The sequence below is a fragment of the Phocoena phocoena genome, chromosome 6, assembly GCF_963924675.1.
Source record: "Phocoena phocoena chromosome 6, mPhoPho1.1, whole genome shotgun sequence".
Taxonomy (NCBI): Eukaryota; Metazoa; Chordata; class Mammalia; order Artiodactyla; family Phocoenidae; genus Phocoena; species Phocoena phocoena.
In genome coordinates this window covers 102,720,228-102,737,202 of record NC_089224.1, presented here as the reverse complement: position 1 = coordinate 102,737,202, position 16,975 = coordinate 102,720,228, and the positions used below count along the sequence as shown (strand labels likewise).

Here is a 16,975-nt window from a genome sequence, read left to right as displayed (position 1 = left end):
CTGCCCACGGCGGGGTGTTGCTCCAGGATCCTCTGGTTCGAACGTGCAAGACACTTTATCCGATTAACCATCGATGTCTCTGGCTCTTGCCAGGCTCTTTCTTCGGTCTCATGGCTGGACAACTACAGGACTTGCAGGCCTGCGGGGTGCAGCCCGAGTGCGGTCGGCCAGGAAGCCGAGGAAGCCGAGGAAACTCCTGTGAACGCCGAGATGTTGGAAGGTAAGGACGGCGGGGGCGGGGGGCAACCGCAAACTGTGTGGTGATCGGGGAGGGGCGGGGGGGGCCGTCCCCTGCACTTGGGGCCCTGCGACAGCTGACCACTGCGAGATGTCCTTACCTTCCACTACACTGATGATGCTGTTAACCTCGCTCTCCAGTTTAAGAGTGGCAGCCCCGTGCTCCTGGCTCATCTGACTGCACGGGGATGGCTGGTGGGTACAGGCGAAATGTACAGACCTGGCATAGCTATCAAATACTTAGGCGTTCTCTGGTTGGGTAAGACGAGATACCCACACCCTCCACCCCTAAACAGCTACAGACACGGCCTTTAGGGATATTAACTCAGAGACAGGCTTGTGGCCAGTTACCCGGAAAGGAGTGGTTGAGGCCTGTGGCAATGGCAAAATACTAGAGTACCCTGGTGCTTCTGGTCCCAGCTGCGGGAGGGGGCAGAGCTCCGTGCAGCCTGCGGTGTGTCGTAACAGGTGGAAGCCATTACAAAAGGCCTACCCACGTTGTTGAGCAATGCAAAAGCCCACCACTGGGGGGTCTAGAACAGCTGTGTGTGACATATGGGACCCCTGTGAATATCACTGGTGACCAAGGGACCCACCCTGAAGTTGAGGAACGGGCCGCTAAGAATGCCACACGCTGCCGTTTTCAACCGCCCTCCAGCCCCAGTGCCGCCGGCCGAACTGAAAGGCTGCTGGGCTAGTTAACCATACAGGGATGGGAACCTGCCCTCAGCTGTGGATCAGCAGGCTAACGCAAGCCCGGAACTATCACTGAGCATCCCAGGCGCCGTCGTCCCAAGTGCCGACGCTATGTTAACCAGAGCCAACTAGTCCCCATCCGACTACGGCTCTCGACCACCAAAGGGCGGGCGACAGCTATGGGCCAGGACAATAACTCACTTCTGCCCTTGCCGTGCGATCTGCCCCCGGGGGGCACGTTATAAGATGGCCCTGGGGCTGGCAGGTAAGTCCTCGGTGATTTGGGTTCCCTGCCCCGTGGGGAACAGGACAGATTTTGCCTGCTGGAGAAGCAGCGTTGTATTAGCCCTGCGGTCGATTGCCATGTGCTCGTTCCGTGGCATGGCACCGCAGGCGGGGGTGGTGCTAGCCCAGCATGCTGTCATCGCTCGTATTTTGCTCAGTGGTCGCGATCTCCCCTGTATCGCGCCTGTTACGCATCTTAGGTCCCCAGTCTGGGCGGAAGGCATCCGGTTACGGACTGGGCAACAACGGCTGCCTCACTGCGAAAGGAGTCTGACCGTTGGGTCTCCAGCGAGATGCCGTTGTCGTCCTGCTCTGACTCCCATGAAAAATTGACCGGATAAGTGCCTGTCTTACCCTTGATACTCGTTAGGTGCTGTGTCTGTATCGCACGTGTGGTATCTGGTTGCAGTGCCCCTCTGCATACCTGACCCCAGGGATATTGCGGAAGAGGGGCGACCCAGGTGGTAAGGGTCGCGCAGGGGACGTAGCGGGGGAGTGTGTGGTCAGGTCACTCAAGATGGCGGCTCTCTTACTCTCTGTACCTCCCCTGCTCGACCAGGCGCTGCTTCTCCTACACGCTATCACCTGAGCATCTTTACCCCCTTCCCCAGCTAGTAATTGTTCTAGTCCTTAGGCCAGAACAGCTCTACCTGCTAGTTTCTTAAAGGGAAACAACTGCCCTCGTGATGGTGATGGTCATTAACCAGAGGGGCGGTGAGGGATGGGCCCCGCCCGCGGTTTCCCTGGTGACTGATGAGCCAACCTGACATCAATTCCCCTGTAAATGGCAGCCTCCTTCCCTGAGTAGCCGAGATGGCTGCCATGTCGTGCCTGCCATCTGCTGTACACCATGGAGTGTTGCTCCAGGACCCTTTGTTTTGGACGTGTAAGATCCCCTGTCCAATAAACCACTGATGTCTCCGTGGCTGTTTCCAGGCTCTTTCTTTGGTCTTGAGGCTGGACAACTGCAAGGCTTGCAGGCCCGTGGGGCGCAGCCCAACACGTATGCACACCGATACACAGACCACCTGGACAGAACCACGCTCAAACACACACATCCCATCCCAACGTGTAGGCTATATCTACCCACACGGACCCACGCCACACCCATCACACCTAGTGTCCCTGGCTCTCACACCTACACACACGCACATACATTTGCACACACGCTTCTACATGCATTTTGAATTTCCAAGCGGCAGATAAACTTCTGTGATTCCTACTTTTATTGCTCTGTGGTCGAGAAATATGACCTTTCCTTTTATGAACCTACTTTGTGCCGAGCATCGTTAGGTGCTAAGTGTACAAAGTTGAATAAACTTGGACCCTACAGCCTAGTAACAGAAAACAAATTCACCTCGACAGTCTGGTGTGATACCCGACGCGGCAGAATCACAGCACTTACATTTTCTCAATATATTTTATATATTTTTCTCTACTTAGGTTGTTTCCTTTTTTGTTTCTATTACCTAAATAAACACTGTGAGACCAAAAACATATTTTCATTGCTGTCCTCATTTGCTTTTCTTGAATTACTAGTTCGAATGGGCATATTCTCCCCTATTTACTGTCCATTTGTATCGCTTCTTTGTGACTCGCCATTTCATATCCTTTGCCTGGTCTTCTGCTAGTATGATTGTTTATTTCTCTAGATTTCCAATTATTTGTCTTTTGCAATACTCTTAGGTAATTCTTCAAGCCGAAGTTCGAGCACGGACCACGACTTTGACTTCTAAGCGCACGTGTTCTGTTTTTTGCTCTTAGCAATGATATGCTTTAATCCCAAGTTTTTCTTTTCAAAGTCCCTCCTTTTTCTTAGCAGCACACTCCCATTTGTTGAAGAAGCGTCATTTGAGTTACTTCAGCATCATTCAGGACCTACGGAGAGACTTCTGCAGACTGGTACACTAAGGCTTGGTGGACCGTGGAGAGCAAAGCAAGACTCACTGCCAGTGGAGACGACAGTCCAGGAAGGAATCTCCCTGGGAATTTGCCCTCCAGGTTGGCATGCTTGTCCGTTCCCCCATACAGGCTGTGCCCGCACCCCCTCCCACTGGGGGCAGGGGTCCGGGAGCAGCTCCCCCTCCCCCTCCTCTGATCGTAGGCGTCACTCAGAACACTTGTTAAACGTCAGATTCCATGGATTTGGAGATATAGATGCAAACTCATGATTTCTAAAATGTGTATATATACGTGCACATGTATATGTGTTTGAATGTATATTTGTATACACACACACACACACACTCTACATTTATTTCCTAGCTGTGTCTGCTGAAAAGGTCAAGAAGGAAGGATATTCTAGCAGCTCTCAGCTCTTGGCCTGTAATTCCATTCCCCAGAGTTCCTCAGAGAAATGACTAATCCCAGAGCTGGGGCAGGGTAGGTACATGATGAGCCTGGGACATCTTGTGAGGCTAGAAAGTAAGGGAATGTTCAAAAACCACATCGAGGGTGTGTCACAGGACACGGGCACTGGCTTGGAGGGGCTCCCAGTGGCCAAATCTGGGAGTGTTTGAGCACCAAAACAATCAAGTAGAGTAATGAATTATAAGCCCATAAAAACAGACATTTACGAGCCCACACTGATAACAGATAAGCAAATACATAGGAAGAATGGAGGACCTTTGCTACAGTAAAATTCTGAGTCAACCAGTGAAGTGGAAGAAATGCTAGAACTGGAAAGCCATCCTTTGCAACCATCCTAGTAAAAACTGGATCACTCAAGAATCATTAAGGGTCGCTAAACCTAGGGGGATGTTTTGGCAATGAGCAGGATATTTGTATGATGTCAGACTGTCTCCCCACAGACTGCATATTAGTTGCAAGCAAGACCAAAAAACAAAGAAAACCCAGTAATTATACAGTGGAGAAACTGGACCACACCCTGATCGGGTGATCAAAATTAACATCACCAGGGAGGGATAGACAGGTATCATGTGCCTCCAGATGTATTACTCTAAGAAGGACTCAATACATGCTCTCTGCAGTATTTTGGCCAAGAACGAATAACTAGAAACTAGTCACAAGGAAACATCAGACAAATGCAAAACTCTGTTTTTATTTAAAAGGGCGGGTGGGGGTTGGGGGAGGAATGGTTGGTCGTATTCTTTCAATGTCAATGTCATAAACGATAAAGAACAGGGCTTCCCTGGTGGCGCAGTGGTTGAGAGTCTGCCTGCCGATGCAGGGGACACGGGTTCGTGCCCCGGTCCGGAAAGATCCCACATGCCGCGGAGCGGCTGGGCCCGTGAGCCATGGCCGCTGAGCCTGCGCGCGTCCGGAGCCTGTGCTCTGCAACGGGAGAGGCCACAGCAGTGAGAGGCCCGCGTACCACAAAAAAAAAAAAAAAAAAAAAAAAGATAAAGAACAGTCATAGAAATGTTCCAGTTTAAACGAGGCTAAAGAGACACGACAGCCGAATGCAATCTCTGACCCCAGACTGGATCCTGTGCTGGAGGGAAAAAATAGTATAAAAGGATGTTACTGGTTCTACTGAGGATGTTGGAATGTGAATATTAGATGAGAGAAAAGTCTGTAATAGTGTTAAATTGAGGTGGGTAACTATACTGTGATCATGTAAGAGAATATCTCTAATCTTAGTAAATATTCACTGCAGTATTTAGGAGTAAAGGGCTGTGGCATAAGTCACAAAAATAGCAGTAAATGTTAAACATTTATGTTGAATACACGACTGTTTTAATACAAATTCAGTAACAGTGCAGTATAATTGGGCTTGGGTGCACTGTGGGGTATGTTCTGGAGACTGGCTCTTTCCCTGGCTTGGGGGCTGGTCACCATCCACGCTGTGTGTACAGCCTCACCAGGTTGTCCAGATTTGAGGTCTCCTGTCCACCTGCCTCTCCTGCTACCCACAGGCCCACTCTGTTAATAGCTACCAATGGGTGTCTGGGAAAGCAGTTTCAATTTTGTATATTTATTGTGTATTCAGCCACTTTACTGAACCAGGAGCGGTTTTTGGTTCTTTCCCAGGGAAATTCTAAGAAGATGACCCTAACTTTTGTCTTTTCTTTCTCAATAGTTTAGTTTCTTTCCTGCCTTTTTGCCTTGAAACGCAGCAGAGTCCTGCATCTAAGTCATTTCTTACCTCATTGGGAATGTCTGTTATGTTTTACTCTTAAGGATAATGTTGGCTATTGGCTTGAGATATTCTATTTTTCAAATATGTTTTTATTACAAAAGCAAAATTATGGTCAGAAAAAAGAAACTTAGATAATACTGATTAAGCACAGAGATGGGAGGGGGGAATAAAAAGCCATTTATTATCTCTAGGTCAGTGTTTTGTTAACACTTTGGTATATATCCCTAATAATTATTATTTGAAGATTTTATTAGAATAATCATTATTGCTCCCAGAGCAGGTAGCATTTATCTATTATGTGTCAGTAATGGTGCCAAGTTTAGGGGTGACAAGCATTATTTCAGCAAATCCTTACAGAATACCTCTCTATAGTGTAGATACTGTTACCCCTTACTTTACAGTTAAGGAAATTGAGACTGAGAGGACTTTCCCAATTTACCTAAGATCACAGGCAAATCAACAGCCCTTAAGGCTGAAACCCAGGTCTCCCTTACGCCCAAGCTCTGGCTCTTACATACACTACTATCTCCTAATCCAGACCTCTTTGTGCAAATAGATTTTTTAAAAACTAAGCTAGAATCCTTCTGGACATATTCTGTTTTCAGCTTTTACACCTGATGTATTATTAACATCTTTCAATGTCATTTATTATTCTTCTACAAATGTAATGGCTGTGTAGTGTTTTATTATATGGATATGTTTTATTTATTCTTAAATGGCTCCATATCAAAATAAAAACTGGTCGTAAAATATTCAAACAATAACAGGAATATAAAGTAGAACATGCAAGTCCTCCGTTCCACCCTGCTGAGCACCATTCCTTTGAGGAAGTTACTATTAATAGTATATGTTTGCTTCCACATAGTTCTTCTATAACTTATTATATGTGATGTAATTTATTTAATTTTCTTTAAAGGAATGGGTATACCAATCTACTGCTTGCCTTTCGTACATAATATATGATGAACATCATTCCAAATCTATCCATCCTTTTTTAATATGATTTTTTAAATTGAACTATAATTGATTTACAATACTGTTAATTTTAGGAGTATAGAAAGTGATTCAGTTATATATGTGTGTGTGTATATATAATATGTATAAATTCTTCTTCAGATTCTTTTCCATCATTGGTTATTACAAGATATTCAAGACAGTTGCCTATGCTATACAGTAAATATATATATATATATGTGTCATCTTTATCCATTCATCTGTTGATGGACACTTAGATGGCTCCCATGACTTGGTTTTTGTCAATAGTGCTGCTATGAACATTGGGATGCATGTATCTTTTCTTTTTTTAAAATTTTTGTAGTTGAAGTATAGTTGATTTACAGTGTTGTGTTAGTTTCAGGTGTACAGCAAAGTGATTCAGTTATACATATAAAATATATATATATAATCATTTATTTGTATAATTTCTTTTTCAGATTCTTTTCCATCATAGATTATTACAAGTTATAGAATATAGCTCCCTGTGCTATACAGTAGGTCCTTGTTGCTTATGTTTTATATATAGTAGTGTGTACCCGCTAATCCCAAACTCATTTATCCCTCCCCCATTCCCCTTTCCCCTTTGGTAACCATAAGTTAGTTTTCAGTATCTGTGAGTCTATTTCTGTTTTGTAAATGAGTGCATTTGTATCATTTTCTTAGATTCCACATAAAAATCATATCATATATTTGTCTTTCTCTGTCTGACTTACTTAGTATGATAATCTCTGGGTCCATGCATGTTGCTGCAAATGGCATCATTTCATTGTTTTTCATGGCTGAGCAATAGTACATTGTGTATATGTACCACATCTTCTTTAACCATTCATAGTGTTTATGGGCACTTAGGTTGCTTCCATGTCTTGGCTATTGTAAACAGTGCTGCTATGAACACTGGGTGCATGTATCTTGTCGAATTAGAATTTTCGCCTTTTCTGTATATATGCCCAGGAGTGGGATTACTGGATCATGTGGTAACTCTATTTTTAGTTTTCTAAGGAACCTCCATACTGTTCTCCACAGTGGCTGCACCAATTTACATTCCCACCAACAGTGTAGGAGGGTTCCCTTTGCTCCACACCCTCTCCAGCATTTATTATTTGTAGACATTTTTTTTTTTTTTTTTTTTTTGGCTGTGTTGGGTCTTCGTTTCTGTGCGAGGGCTTTCTCTAGTTGCGGTGAGCGGGGGCCACTCTTCATCGCGGTGCGCGGGCCTCTGACTATCGCTGCCTCTCTTGTTGCGGAGCACAGGCTCCAGACGCGCAGGCTCAGAGTTGTGGCTCACGGGCCTAGTTGCTCCGCGGCATGTGGGATCTTCCCAAACCAGGGCTCAAACCTGTGCCTCCTGCACTGGCAGGCAGATTCTCAACCACTGCGCCACCAGGGAAGCCCTGTAGACATTTTTGATGATAGCCATTCTGACCAGTATGAGGTGATATCTCATACTTTTGATTTGCATTTCTCTAATAATTAGTGATGTTGAGCATCTTTCCATGTGTCTGTTGGCCCGTCTGTATGTCTTCTTTGGAGAAATGCCTATTTAGGTCTTTTGCCCACTTTTTGGTTGGGTTGTTTTTTTGAGTGAGTTGTATGAGGTGTTTGTATGTATATTTTGGAAATTAATCCCTTGTCAGTTGCATCGTTTGTAAATATTTTCTCCCATTTCCTAGGTTGTCTTTTCATTTTGTTTACAGTTTCCTTTGCTGTTATCCATTCTTTTTAATGGACAAGAATCAAGAAGTCACATCTGGCTCTTGGCTCGAGCAACTGGGAGGATGGCAGAGCCATTTTGGTGGGTTAGAAATGAAGGGAGGAACAGGTTTTGGGGTCACATCAAACCTGATGTCAAGTGGACACAGGCCCTGTGAAGGGCTCAGGGAGCAGTGGAGCTGGGTATAAAAATGTGGGAGTCGGTGAGCAGAGAATGGATGGTATGTAAATCCATGGCAATGGTCCCTGATGCCAAGGAGGAGCCACACCTGGAGAAAGGGCGTGTGCTCTCCTGTCCCCCCCAATCCCCACCTCTCCCTGTTGTCTCTCAACACTGGGTCTGAGTGTCCTCTGATGTGGGCCGGCTTTAGTCACTCACATTGCTGCCAGGTCACTGAAGCTTTGTGCTTTGCACTGTCAAGGGGTGTTCAGAAAAATCACCCAAACTTGGAGTTAAGGCAAAAGGAGGCCAGCTTGTCATCCCAACTTGTCATCCCAGTGTCCCACTGGAATATTGTTAAGAGGACCACCCCAGGATTATTCTATCACCTGGGGGAATACATCTTTATTTGACTTGCCGTTCACTACGTATGTATGTACATAGCGTGTGTATTACATGTTCACTTGTGGATTTTTGGCACCCCCATTGCTTGTGGTTTTATAGCCCTGTAGGGCATTAACTAGTCTTGACTGTAGCCAGAGAACAGCACATGACCACCCTGATTAGTCTCAATGTAACCTGACCATTTCTTACCAGGATCTCTCGCTGAGACTCTCCACCAGGAATTTTCAGAAACACCAGACTCTCTGCTCTCCAGAGCCATGTTCCTATCTCCTCACTTAGGCCCATGTACTCAGCCACTGCTTCCTTCCCCTGGGCTCCTGGCTAATGCCAGCACGGATCCACACAGCTCTGGTCTGTTTGGGAATTATGACACTGTGCCCTGGAGGGGCTCTTTTTCCATCCATTGTGCTGGGTTCTTTCATCCTGAACACTTGAGTTCTTCCTTCAACTCTGGAAAATATGCTTTTATGATTCCTTTGATCACTTTCCCCTTTCCTTTTCTTTTCCCTCCTTTAGGAATTCCCAATAGTTGGATGTTAGATATCCTGGATTGAGCTTCTAGACTTTTTCCCTCTCACTCCCATTTTCTTTTTTTTTTAATTTATTTTATTGAACTACATTTGATTTACAATTTGTATTCTACTGTACAGCAAAGTGATTCAGTTATACATACAAACATGTATATATACATATATATACATTCTTTTTCATATTCTTTTCCATTGTGGTTTTTTAATGCAGTATTGTCTTTAATTAAGTACAAAGACTTCCATTCATGTTGCCTAGAGATCATTTTATCCATCGCTCTGTTTGGCCGCCAGTCTCTTGCCTCTCTCCTCAGCACTGGTAAGGTGGATACCCTTTCCATGGGGAAGAGAGATCCACGGTTTGTTGCCTTTGCCAATAACGAAAATGTTGGAGAGCCGGGTGGCAAACTGTTGCCATTGGCATCTTTCACATGAACTACATCAAAAGAACCAGGATGTCTCTCCCTGCCTGTTGGTGATCACACCAATTCTTCCCAGTTAGCACCTCCAGTCACCATGCACAGGTTACCAGTGTCAAATTTGATGAAATCAGTAATCTTGCCAGTCTCCACATCAATCTGAATGGTGTCATTCACCTTGACGAGGGGGTCAGTGTAGCCAATGGTGAGAGCATCATGGGTCACCAGATGAGGGATTCCTTTTGTCCCCACAAAGATCTTTCTCATTTTGCACAACTTATACTTCGCCTCCTCAGCTGTAATATGATGAGCAGCAAAGCGATCCTTGGTGTCATAGATCAGACAAAAATTCTCTCGTCTTGTCAATGCTGATGACGTCCGTAAAACCAGCAGCGTAGGTTGTATCAGCGCGGACCTTGCCATCAATCTTAATGAAATACTGCATGAAGATTTTCTTTAGTTCCTCTCCTGTTAGGGCATACTTAAGTCTGTTTCTTAGGAAAATAATTAGTGGGAGACATTCCCTCAGCTCGTGGGGACCGGTAGATGGACGAGGAGCAAACCCACCAGTTGGTTTATCCAGCGTCCAATGCTTTGGAGCTGCTACACGCTTCAGGTGCTTCTTGGGACCACAAGCCATGGTTGCGCTAGGCATGAAAAGTGCTCCGTGGTGGTTTATCACAGGATGTTGAATGTAGTTCCCTGTGCTATACAGTAGGACCTTGTTGTTTATCCATTCTGTATAAAAGAGTTTGCATTCCTACCCCAAACTCCCTATCTATCCCTCTCCCACCCCACCCTCCCCCTTGGCAACCACAAGTCTGTTCTCTATGTCTGTGAGTCTGTTTCTGTTTTGTAGATAAGTTCATTCTGTGTCATATTTTAGATTCCACATGAAAGTGATATATGGTATTTGTCTTTCTCTCTCTGACATACTTCACATAGTATGATAATCTCTAGGTCCATACAGTTGCTGCAAATGGCATTATTTCATTCTGTGTGGCTGAGTAGTATTCCATCGTATATATGTACCACATCTTTTTTTTTTAGTTTTTTAAATTTTATTATTTTTTTATACAACAGGTTCTCATTAGTCATCAGTTTTACACACATCAGTGTATACATGTCAATCCCAATCGCCCAACTCATCACACCACCGTCCCCACACCCCCGTGGCTTTCCCCCCTTGGTGTCCGTATGTTTGTTCTCTACATCTGTGTCTCAACTTCTGCCCTGCAAACCAGTTCATCTGTACCATTTTTCTAGGTTCCACATCCATGCGTTAATAAACGATATTTTTCTCTTTCTGACTTCACTCTGTATGACAGTCTCTAGATCCACCCACTTCTCAACAAATGACCCAATTTCGTTCCTTTTTATGGCTAATATTCCATTGTATATATGTACCACAACTTCTTTATCCGTTCGTCTGTCAATGGGCATTCAGGTTGCTTCCATGACCTGGCTATTGTAAATAGTGCTGCAGTGAACGTTGGGGTGCATGTGTCTTTTTGATTGTTTTTCTCTGGGTGTGTGCCCAGTAGTGGGATTGCTGGGTCATATGTGTACCACACCTTTATCCATTCATGATGGCCCTTCTGACCAGTGTGAGGTGGTCCCTCATTATAGTTTTGATTTTCATTTCTCTAATAATTAGTGATGTTGAGCATCTTTGCATGTGCCTGTTGGCCAGTCTGTATGTCTTCTTTGGAGAAATATCTATTTGGGTCTTTTGCCCATTTTTCGATTGGGTTGTTTGTTTTATTGTATTGAGTTGTATGGGCTGTTTGTATATTTTGGAAATTAAGCCCTTGCCAGTTGCATCATTTGCAAATATTTTCTCCCAGTCCATAGGTTGTCTTGTCATTTTGTTTATGGTTTCCTTTGCTGTACAAAAGCTTGTAAGTTTGACTAGGTCAAAGTTTGATCAGCTCACTTCCGGTTCATCTCGCCCTCTGCTAATTTAGTCAATGCTCGTTTATCAACCTCCATCTGCCAAAGCTTTTCGAATTCTCTTACATACTGATATCTCCTCCTCCATTAATTCTGCCCTTATGAGTGATCATCTTTTCAGTCCTGTCAGTACAGTGGTGCTTGAAAAGGAAACGACATAAATGCATGTCATCAGTATACCTTGTTTAACTGGAAGATTATTTCTTTTAAAAACCTAATCCTACTGATGTAATATTTATTTTTTAAACTTTCTGATAGAAGAAAAACTAAGTAAATGTCTTCCAGTGATCTCTAGTTTTATTGCTTCAAGGTACAGAATGTGGGCCAAACTGTTTTTTTTTTTCTTGCGGTACGTGGGGCTCTTACTGTTGTGGCCTCTCCCATTGCGGAGCACAGGCTCCGGACGCGCAGGCTCAGCGGCCATGGCTCACGGGCCCAGCCGCTCCGCGGCATGTGGGATCTTCCCAGACCGGGGCACGAACCCGTGTCCCCTGCATCGGCAGGCGGACTCTCAACCACTGCGGCACCAGGGAAGACCCCAAACTGTTTCTTTGGCCAGCTTTCTCAGTTTTTCATTTCTCGATACATGCAGTCAGCTTTGGGTGATGTTCTAAGTATACGTGAAAAAAGGTGTGTTCTCTCTAGGGTAAGAGCTTGATGTATCCCTGCTTATTAAACCTTATTAATTATTAAAAACCTCTGGGTTCTCATTGCCTCCTTGATCTATCATAAGCTAATAATGGTGAGGTGTTAGTCTCAGACGCAATTGTATTCTTGTCGATTTTTTTTCTTTTGCATTTCCAGCAGTTTTTGCTTTCTACTTGATGCTCCTTAATCCACATATGGAAGTTCATGGCTTTTGTACCTTCATTACAAATGCCTGTCAACATGAAATGATTTTTCTGTTCTAGTCATTGCTATTTCCTTGAATTCTATGTTTACAGGGCATCACCTCAGCAGAGGGACCAGAGGGACCAGTTTGGGAACCAGGGTCAGTGGTACGGAAGCACTGAGGTGGCCCACGGGTTTGGCAATGAGGCAGTGGAGGTGGGAAAGGCAAGCAAGGCTACAGAGGGCTGGGGAAAGGGCGGGAGGCCGGAGGCAGAGATGGCAAGTCCCTGCAGGCAGTAAGTACACTTTAAAAAAGGTTGTCTGAAGCGTAGAAAACCCAGCCTGGAGCAGATGAAGAGCAGGTGGAGACCTGGTATTTTAAATGCTGTGAGAAGGAGGGGCAGGGCCTAAAGAGCTAGGAGTGATGAAAGCAAGGGGCGGCCAGGGGCTGCCTCGGGAAGGAATGGGGGTCCCCTCCTCTCCTGTGGCTGCTTTGGGGAAGGAAGCAAGGTGAGAGCTGGGGCGCCTGGCTGGCGGTGTGCTGGGGTGGGGTCAGAGGGTCACTGCCGCCGTCTTCCCGCAGTGGGCTAGGAGGCTGGTTCTTGGAGCAGGGAGGGCGTCTGGCTGGGAGATCCGAGAAGAGGTACGGGGTTTGGCTGAACCACGGTGGAGAATAGGGCAGGGAGTCCTTGCTGAGAGGGGAGATGGGAACCCACAAGGGCACGGTCTGAAATGGGTTTGTTTTTTTTTTCCTGCAGTGCTCACCTGTCCCCTGTGCAGGGTGCAACTGAAGGGGCTCAGGCGCTGGCTTGTTCCCAACAAAGGCCCTGGGTTCAGCCTTGCAGGTGGGTCTGGGCCATGAGTTAGGGCTTCTCAGGTATCAGAGGCTTGGGTTTAAGTCTAGCTCAGCCATGATCTGCTGGTGGCCCTGGACCACCTCCTTCCCTCCTGGAGTAGGATTTCAGGGGCTGGGGAAGCAGAGTCTGGCAGGAGCTGGTGTCTGCTGTAGGGAAATGCAGGGGCCAAGCTCTGGGAGCCTAGAAAGTCCACGCTTGTCAGAGCGAGGGGGTGGGAGAGACCCCAGCCCGGAAGAGGACGGGCAATCCCAGATCACGCAGGGTCTCCCCGACCACAACTGCCACCAGGGTGAACCGAGTGCGGGTAAAGAACAGTATGAGGCCACGATGCCGGAGTCACTCCTGGAAAAGCTCCTGACACACAGCTGAATGGAGAGGCGAGTCAGGCTTAAAATAGCTAAATAAATCTTTAATATTTCTAATTGCAAATGTACAGAAATTGCACAGCCACACAGTCTTAGAACACCAACAGCTTTCTCTGTACATTATTACATAGTTAGAGTCACGACTGGAGGGAGGCGCTCCAGCCAAGACGCCAACATTTGCATTTTTTCCTTTTCACATACTTACAAAAGGGGAGGCAGGGAGGTGGAATGGGGGCTGGGGGCGGCTTGGGGGAGTGTGTAGAAAAGAGGGGCCGTTTCCCTGGACGGTCTGGCCGGGGTGGGAGGGGGAGAGGTGTACCCTGGGGCAGATGCTCTGCAGAGGGGTGGGGGTGCCTGGAGCTCTGGCCCTGGTTCCCCACCCCCATTCGGGGCGGGCGGAAAGAGTCTCCACTTACAGGAAGTTTGACCGTTTCCTTCACCCTAAACGTAAAAGTTAAGCAAAATGTCAGGCCTCCCTGTGTTGGCAGGAGAGGGGAGGGGAGAGCCTTCTCCAGCAGGGCTGGGCCTGGGTCTCCCCGAGCAGGGAATGCCTTCCTTCCTCCTCTCTCAGGGACGCGGGTTCAGTGTGACCCAGGCAGGTCGCACGTCCCCAGCACCCAGAGAGCACGCTGCAGAGCCGACAGATAAAATGCCACGGGCAGGGAAAAAGCCCATCGCCCAAATCCACAACCTCGGCCTCCTGCCCAGCACTGTTCTCTAGATTAAAAATAAAATAAAAACCGTCGGGGAGCAGCGGTCCCGGGCAGCCCTCGGCAGCACCAGGACTAAAGGACTATGTACAACCATTAGGTGAAATCGTTACATTACAGTCAAACACCAAGAACATTTACAAAAATCGTCAGACTTGCAATTCAGATAAAAATCTGGGAAGAGTCTGTACACTTTTACAGTTTTTGCACTAAGTAAATAAGGCTCTCGGCCTGAGAGCTCCCAACCCAGGCCAAGGGCCGCCAGCACCGGCCACCACTGGCCTCCTGAGCCCGGCTGTCCAGGCCCTGGGAACCTCCCCCCTGTATTGCTAAGAGGCGCTCAGTCCGAGGTCGCTCAGTGAGGCATCGGCGGGGCCGGGGGTGGGGGGTGAGAGGGAACCAGAGGAGGACGTCACAGGGCCAGGCCCTGCCTGTGTGGCCAGAGGAGTGAGGCAAGGCCTCCGCCCCCATGACCTGCCTTCCTGAGGTCTGTGACCCTTGGGGGTCCTGCCCTCTCCCCACATGCGGGTCTCTGGGCTAACTGGTTTCACCCCAGGACGGGGCGCAGTGTGGTCCGAGCCCCCCGCCGTGCTCCCCTTCCTGGGGGGCTCTGGGGCAACCTGGGCCCTGGTGGAGCGTCTCCAGCCCCAGCGACAGGAAGGGGTCTCCCCAGCTTCCCACGGCTGAGGCAGACGGGGCGGCTCCTGGCTGCGGGGTGAACACCCCAGCTCCTGCCTGAGATTCCCCAGGGCCAGGGGTGGGAACAGGGAGGGACGAGAGAGACCCACGCTCCTGCCCACCTATGTCCCGCAAGGGGGGGCGGGGAGGGCCGATAAGCTACAGAACAGCCTAGAGCTGAGGAAAACCGGCCCCAGCCGCGGGTGAGCACCTCCCTGTCTGCAGCGCCTGGGTCCTCGGCTGGGCCTGGGAGGGGTGAGGCAGAGGCCGGCCGCACACACGGGGCGGGTGCAGGCTGCTGCTGTCTTGGAGAGGGAGCAAGTCTAACATCCTCCAGGGCCGCTATTTCCCATGCAGTGCGCGCGCTCAATTTAAAAGGCCCCTGTGTTCCAGCAAGCGAGCAAGCGGGCTTTTGTTTCTAATGCATACTGTGAAAGGAAAGAAAATCACAGTTACCCACCTCCTCAGGGCCTGCGGGCGCTAGACTTTTCCTTAACCATCCATCAGGAGCGCTCAGCCTGTCTCTCAGGGGGAGCACCTGCTGGCCACTCCCTGCAGGGCCACCGTGCCCGGGGACACTAGCTCCGGGACAGGGGCAGGCACTACACAGTGCCGCCTGGGCCAGCTCTGCCCGGGCCTCTGTCTTCGGGGAGCCCCAGAGCATCAGCCTGGGCCCACGTGGCAAGTGAGGGAGGTCCTGGATCTTCCCACGGGCGCAAGGGCCCAGAAGAGAGCTGCGGTCCTCGCTGGGTCCACCTGACAGAACAAGTTAGGGAGGGAAGGACGGAGGGCGGGAGCGGGAAGGCGGAGGGTCTGGGGGCAGGTGACTCCTCGGTTCCTCACAGCCGGGAAGGGTCCCCGCGCATGCAGGGGCAGGTGCTCGGGGTGGAGATAGGCGGGGGACCCGGCGCTCCGGCAGCTCCGTCCTGCCCCCCGCCCCCCCCGCCCCCCCCCGCCTGCTGACCGCCCCGTCGGCTCCTGGAACTGAGGGGCAGGTCCCACAGGGCAGGGCCTCGCTGCCTGGCAGTCCTGGGGAGGGGAAGCCACGAGAGTAGGCCCCCGGCTCTCCGACCCTCCAGCTCTCCGGGCAGCTCCCTCCCTGGGGAGGGGTTGGGGGTACATGCACTCAGCCGGGTCAAGGAGGAAAGGTGACGCACACCAAATCCAACACCCGACAGAAACATTGCGCAGCCCCTGTGCCTGCTCCCCAGCCTGCAGTCTCTCGGGCCTGCACCGAACGCGCTTCTCGGGGAGCGGGCCGCTGTGCCCCGGCGCGCTGCGTCAGTCTCTCGCGGCTCCCTCTGCGGCCGCCTCCTGGACCGCGGCTGGAGGGAGGCGCCAAGCCTCGGCCTCTTGCCCCTGCGCTGGGGCAGCTCCTCCCCAGGCCGAGACCCTGCCCTGGGCCACCATGGTCCTCCCTCCTCGGGCAGGTTAACAACTGCTGCTGTTTCTGAACTCGCCGTTCTCAGTAATCTGCAATTTGGTGGGATTGGTGGGGGAGATGCCGTTACGGGCTTGCATGCTGTACCTCTCTTTCAGCTGTGTCAGGGCGCTCATGAGGCGGGCGTTGGCGGCATCCAGGGAGGCGATGCGCTTCTCCTGTGGGCAAACAGGGCATCAGCTGGGGTCGCGGAATGGCCTCCTGGGCCAAAGGGGGTCTGTGCCGGAAAGGGATCTCCCTGGAGCTGTGTCCACCTACAAGAAGCGCTGGGAGGGGGAAGGCAGGGGGCCTGGAGGATACCACGTGTGAAGGATGGGAAAGGCACCGAGGCGGCAGTGGTCCTGCTGGGGAGGAGGCGGTCTTGCCATCATGGACCAACACCTCCTTGCGCCCGCCTTCCTCATGTCTCTACCTCATCACCTGCTTCTCACCCAAAGGGAGCAGCCCCAGCAGTGTCGGGCACAAGCTTGTTCACGTGTGTGTGCACTGGTGTGTACAACACAGAGGCCACAGCTACCAGTCAGCCTGTGCAGTTTCCAGACTGAGCAAGTCCTGGGCCTGGAGAGGAAAAGGGCGCAGACCCGGGTGAAGGAGACTGGAGGC

The 16,975-nt window shown here is 49.3% G+C and overlaps 1 protein-coding gene and 1 pseudogene across 2 annotated transcripts in view; both read right to left on the bottom strand.

Moving 5' to 3' along the window:
- Positions 1–9,385: 9,385 nt before the first annotated feature.
- LOC136124374 (small ribosomal subunit protein eS4-like) lies at positions 9,386–10,177 on the bottom strand (annotated as a pseudogene).
- A 6,185-nt stretch (positions 10,178–16,362) lies between these two features.
- The window catches only part of DAB2IP (DAB2 interacting protein), a 123,957-nt gene continuing 123,344 nt past the window's right edge, over positions 16,363–16,975 (bottom strand). For both annotated transcript variants that reach the window (XM_065878575.1, XM_065878576.1), the window contains one exon: positions 16,363–16,530. In XM_065878575.1, the coding sequence (XP_065734647.1) occupies positions 16,363–16,530 (168 nt within the window). The remainder of the gene's footprint in view (positions 16,531–16,975) is intronic.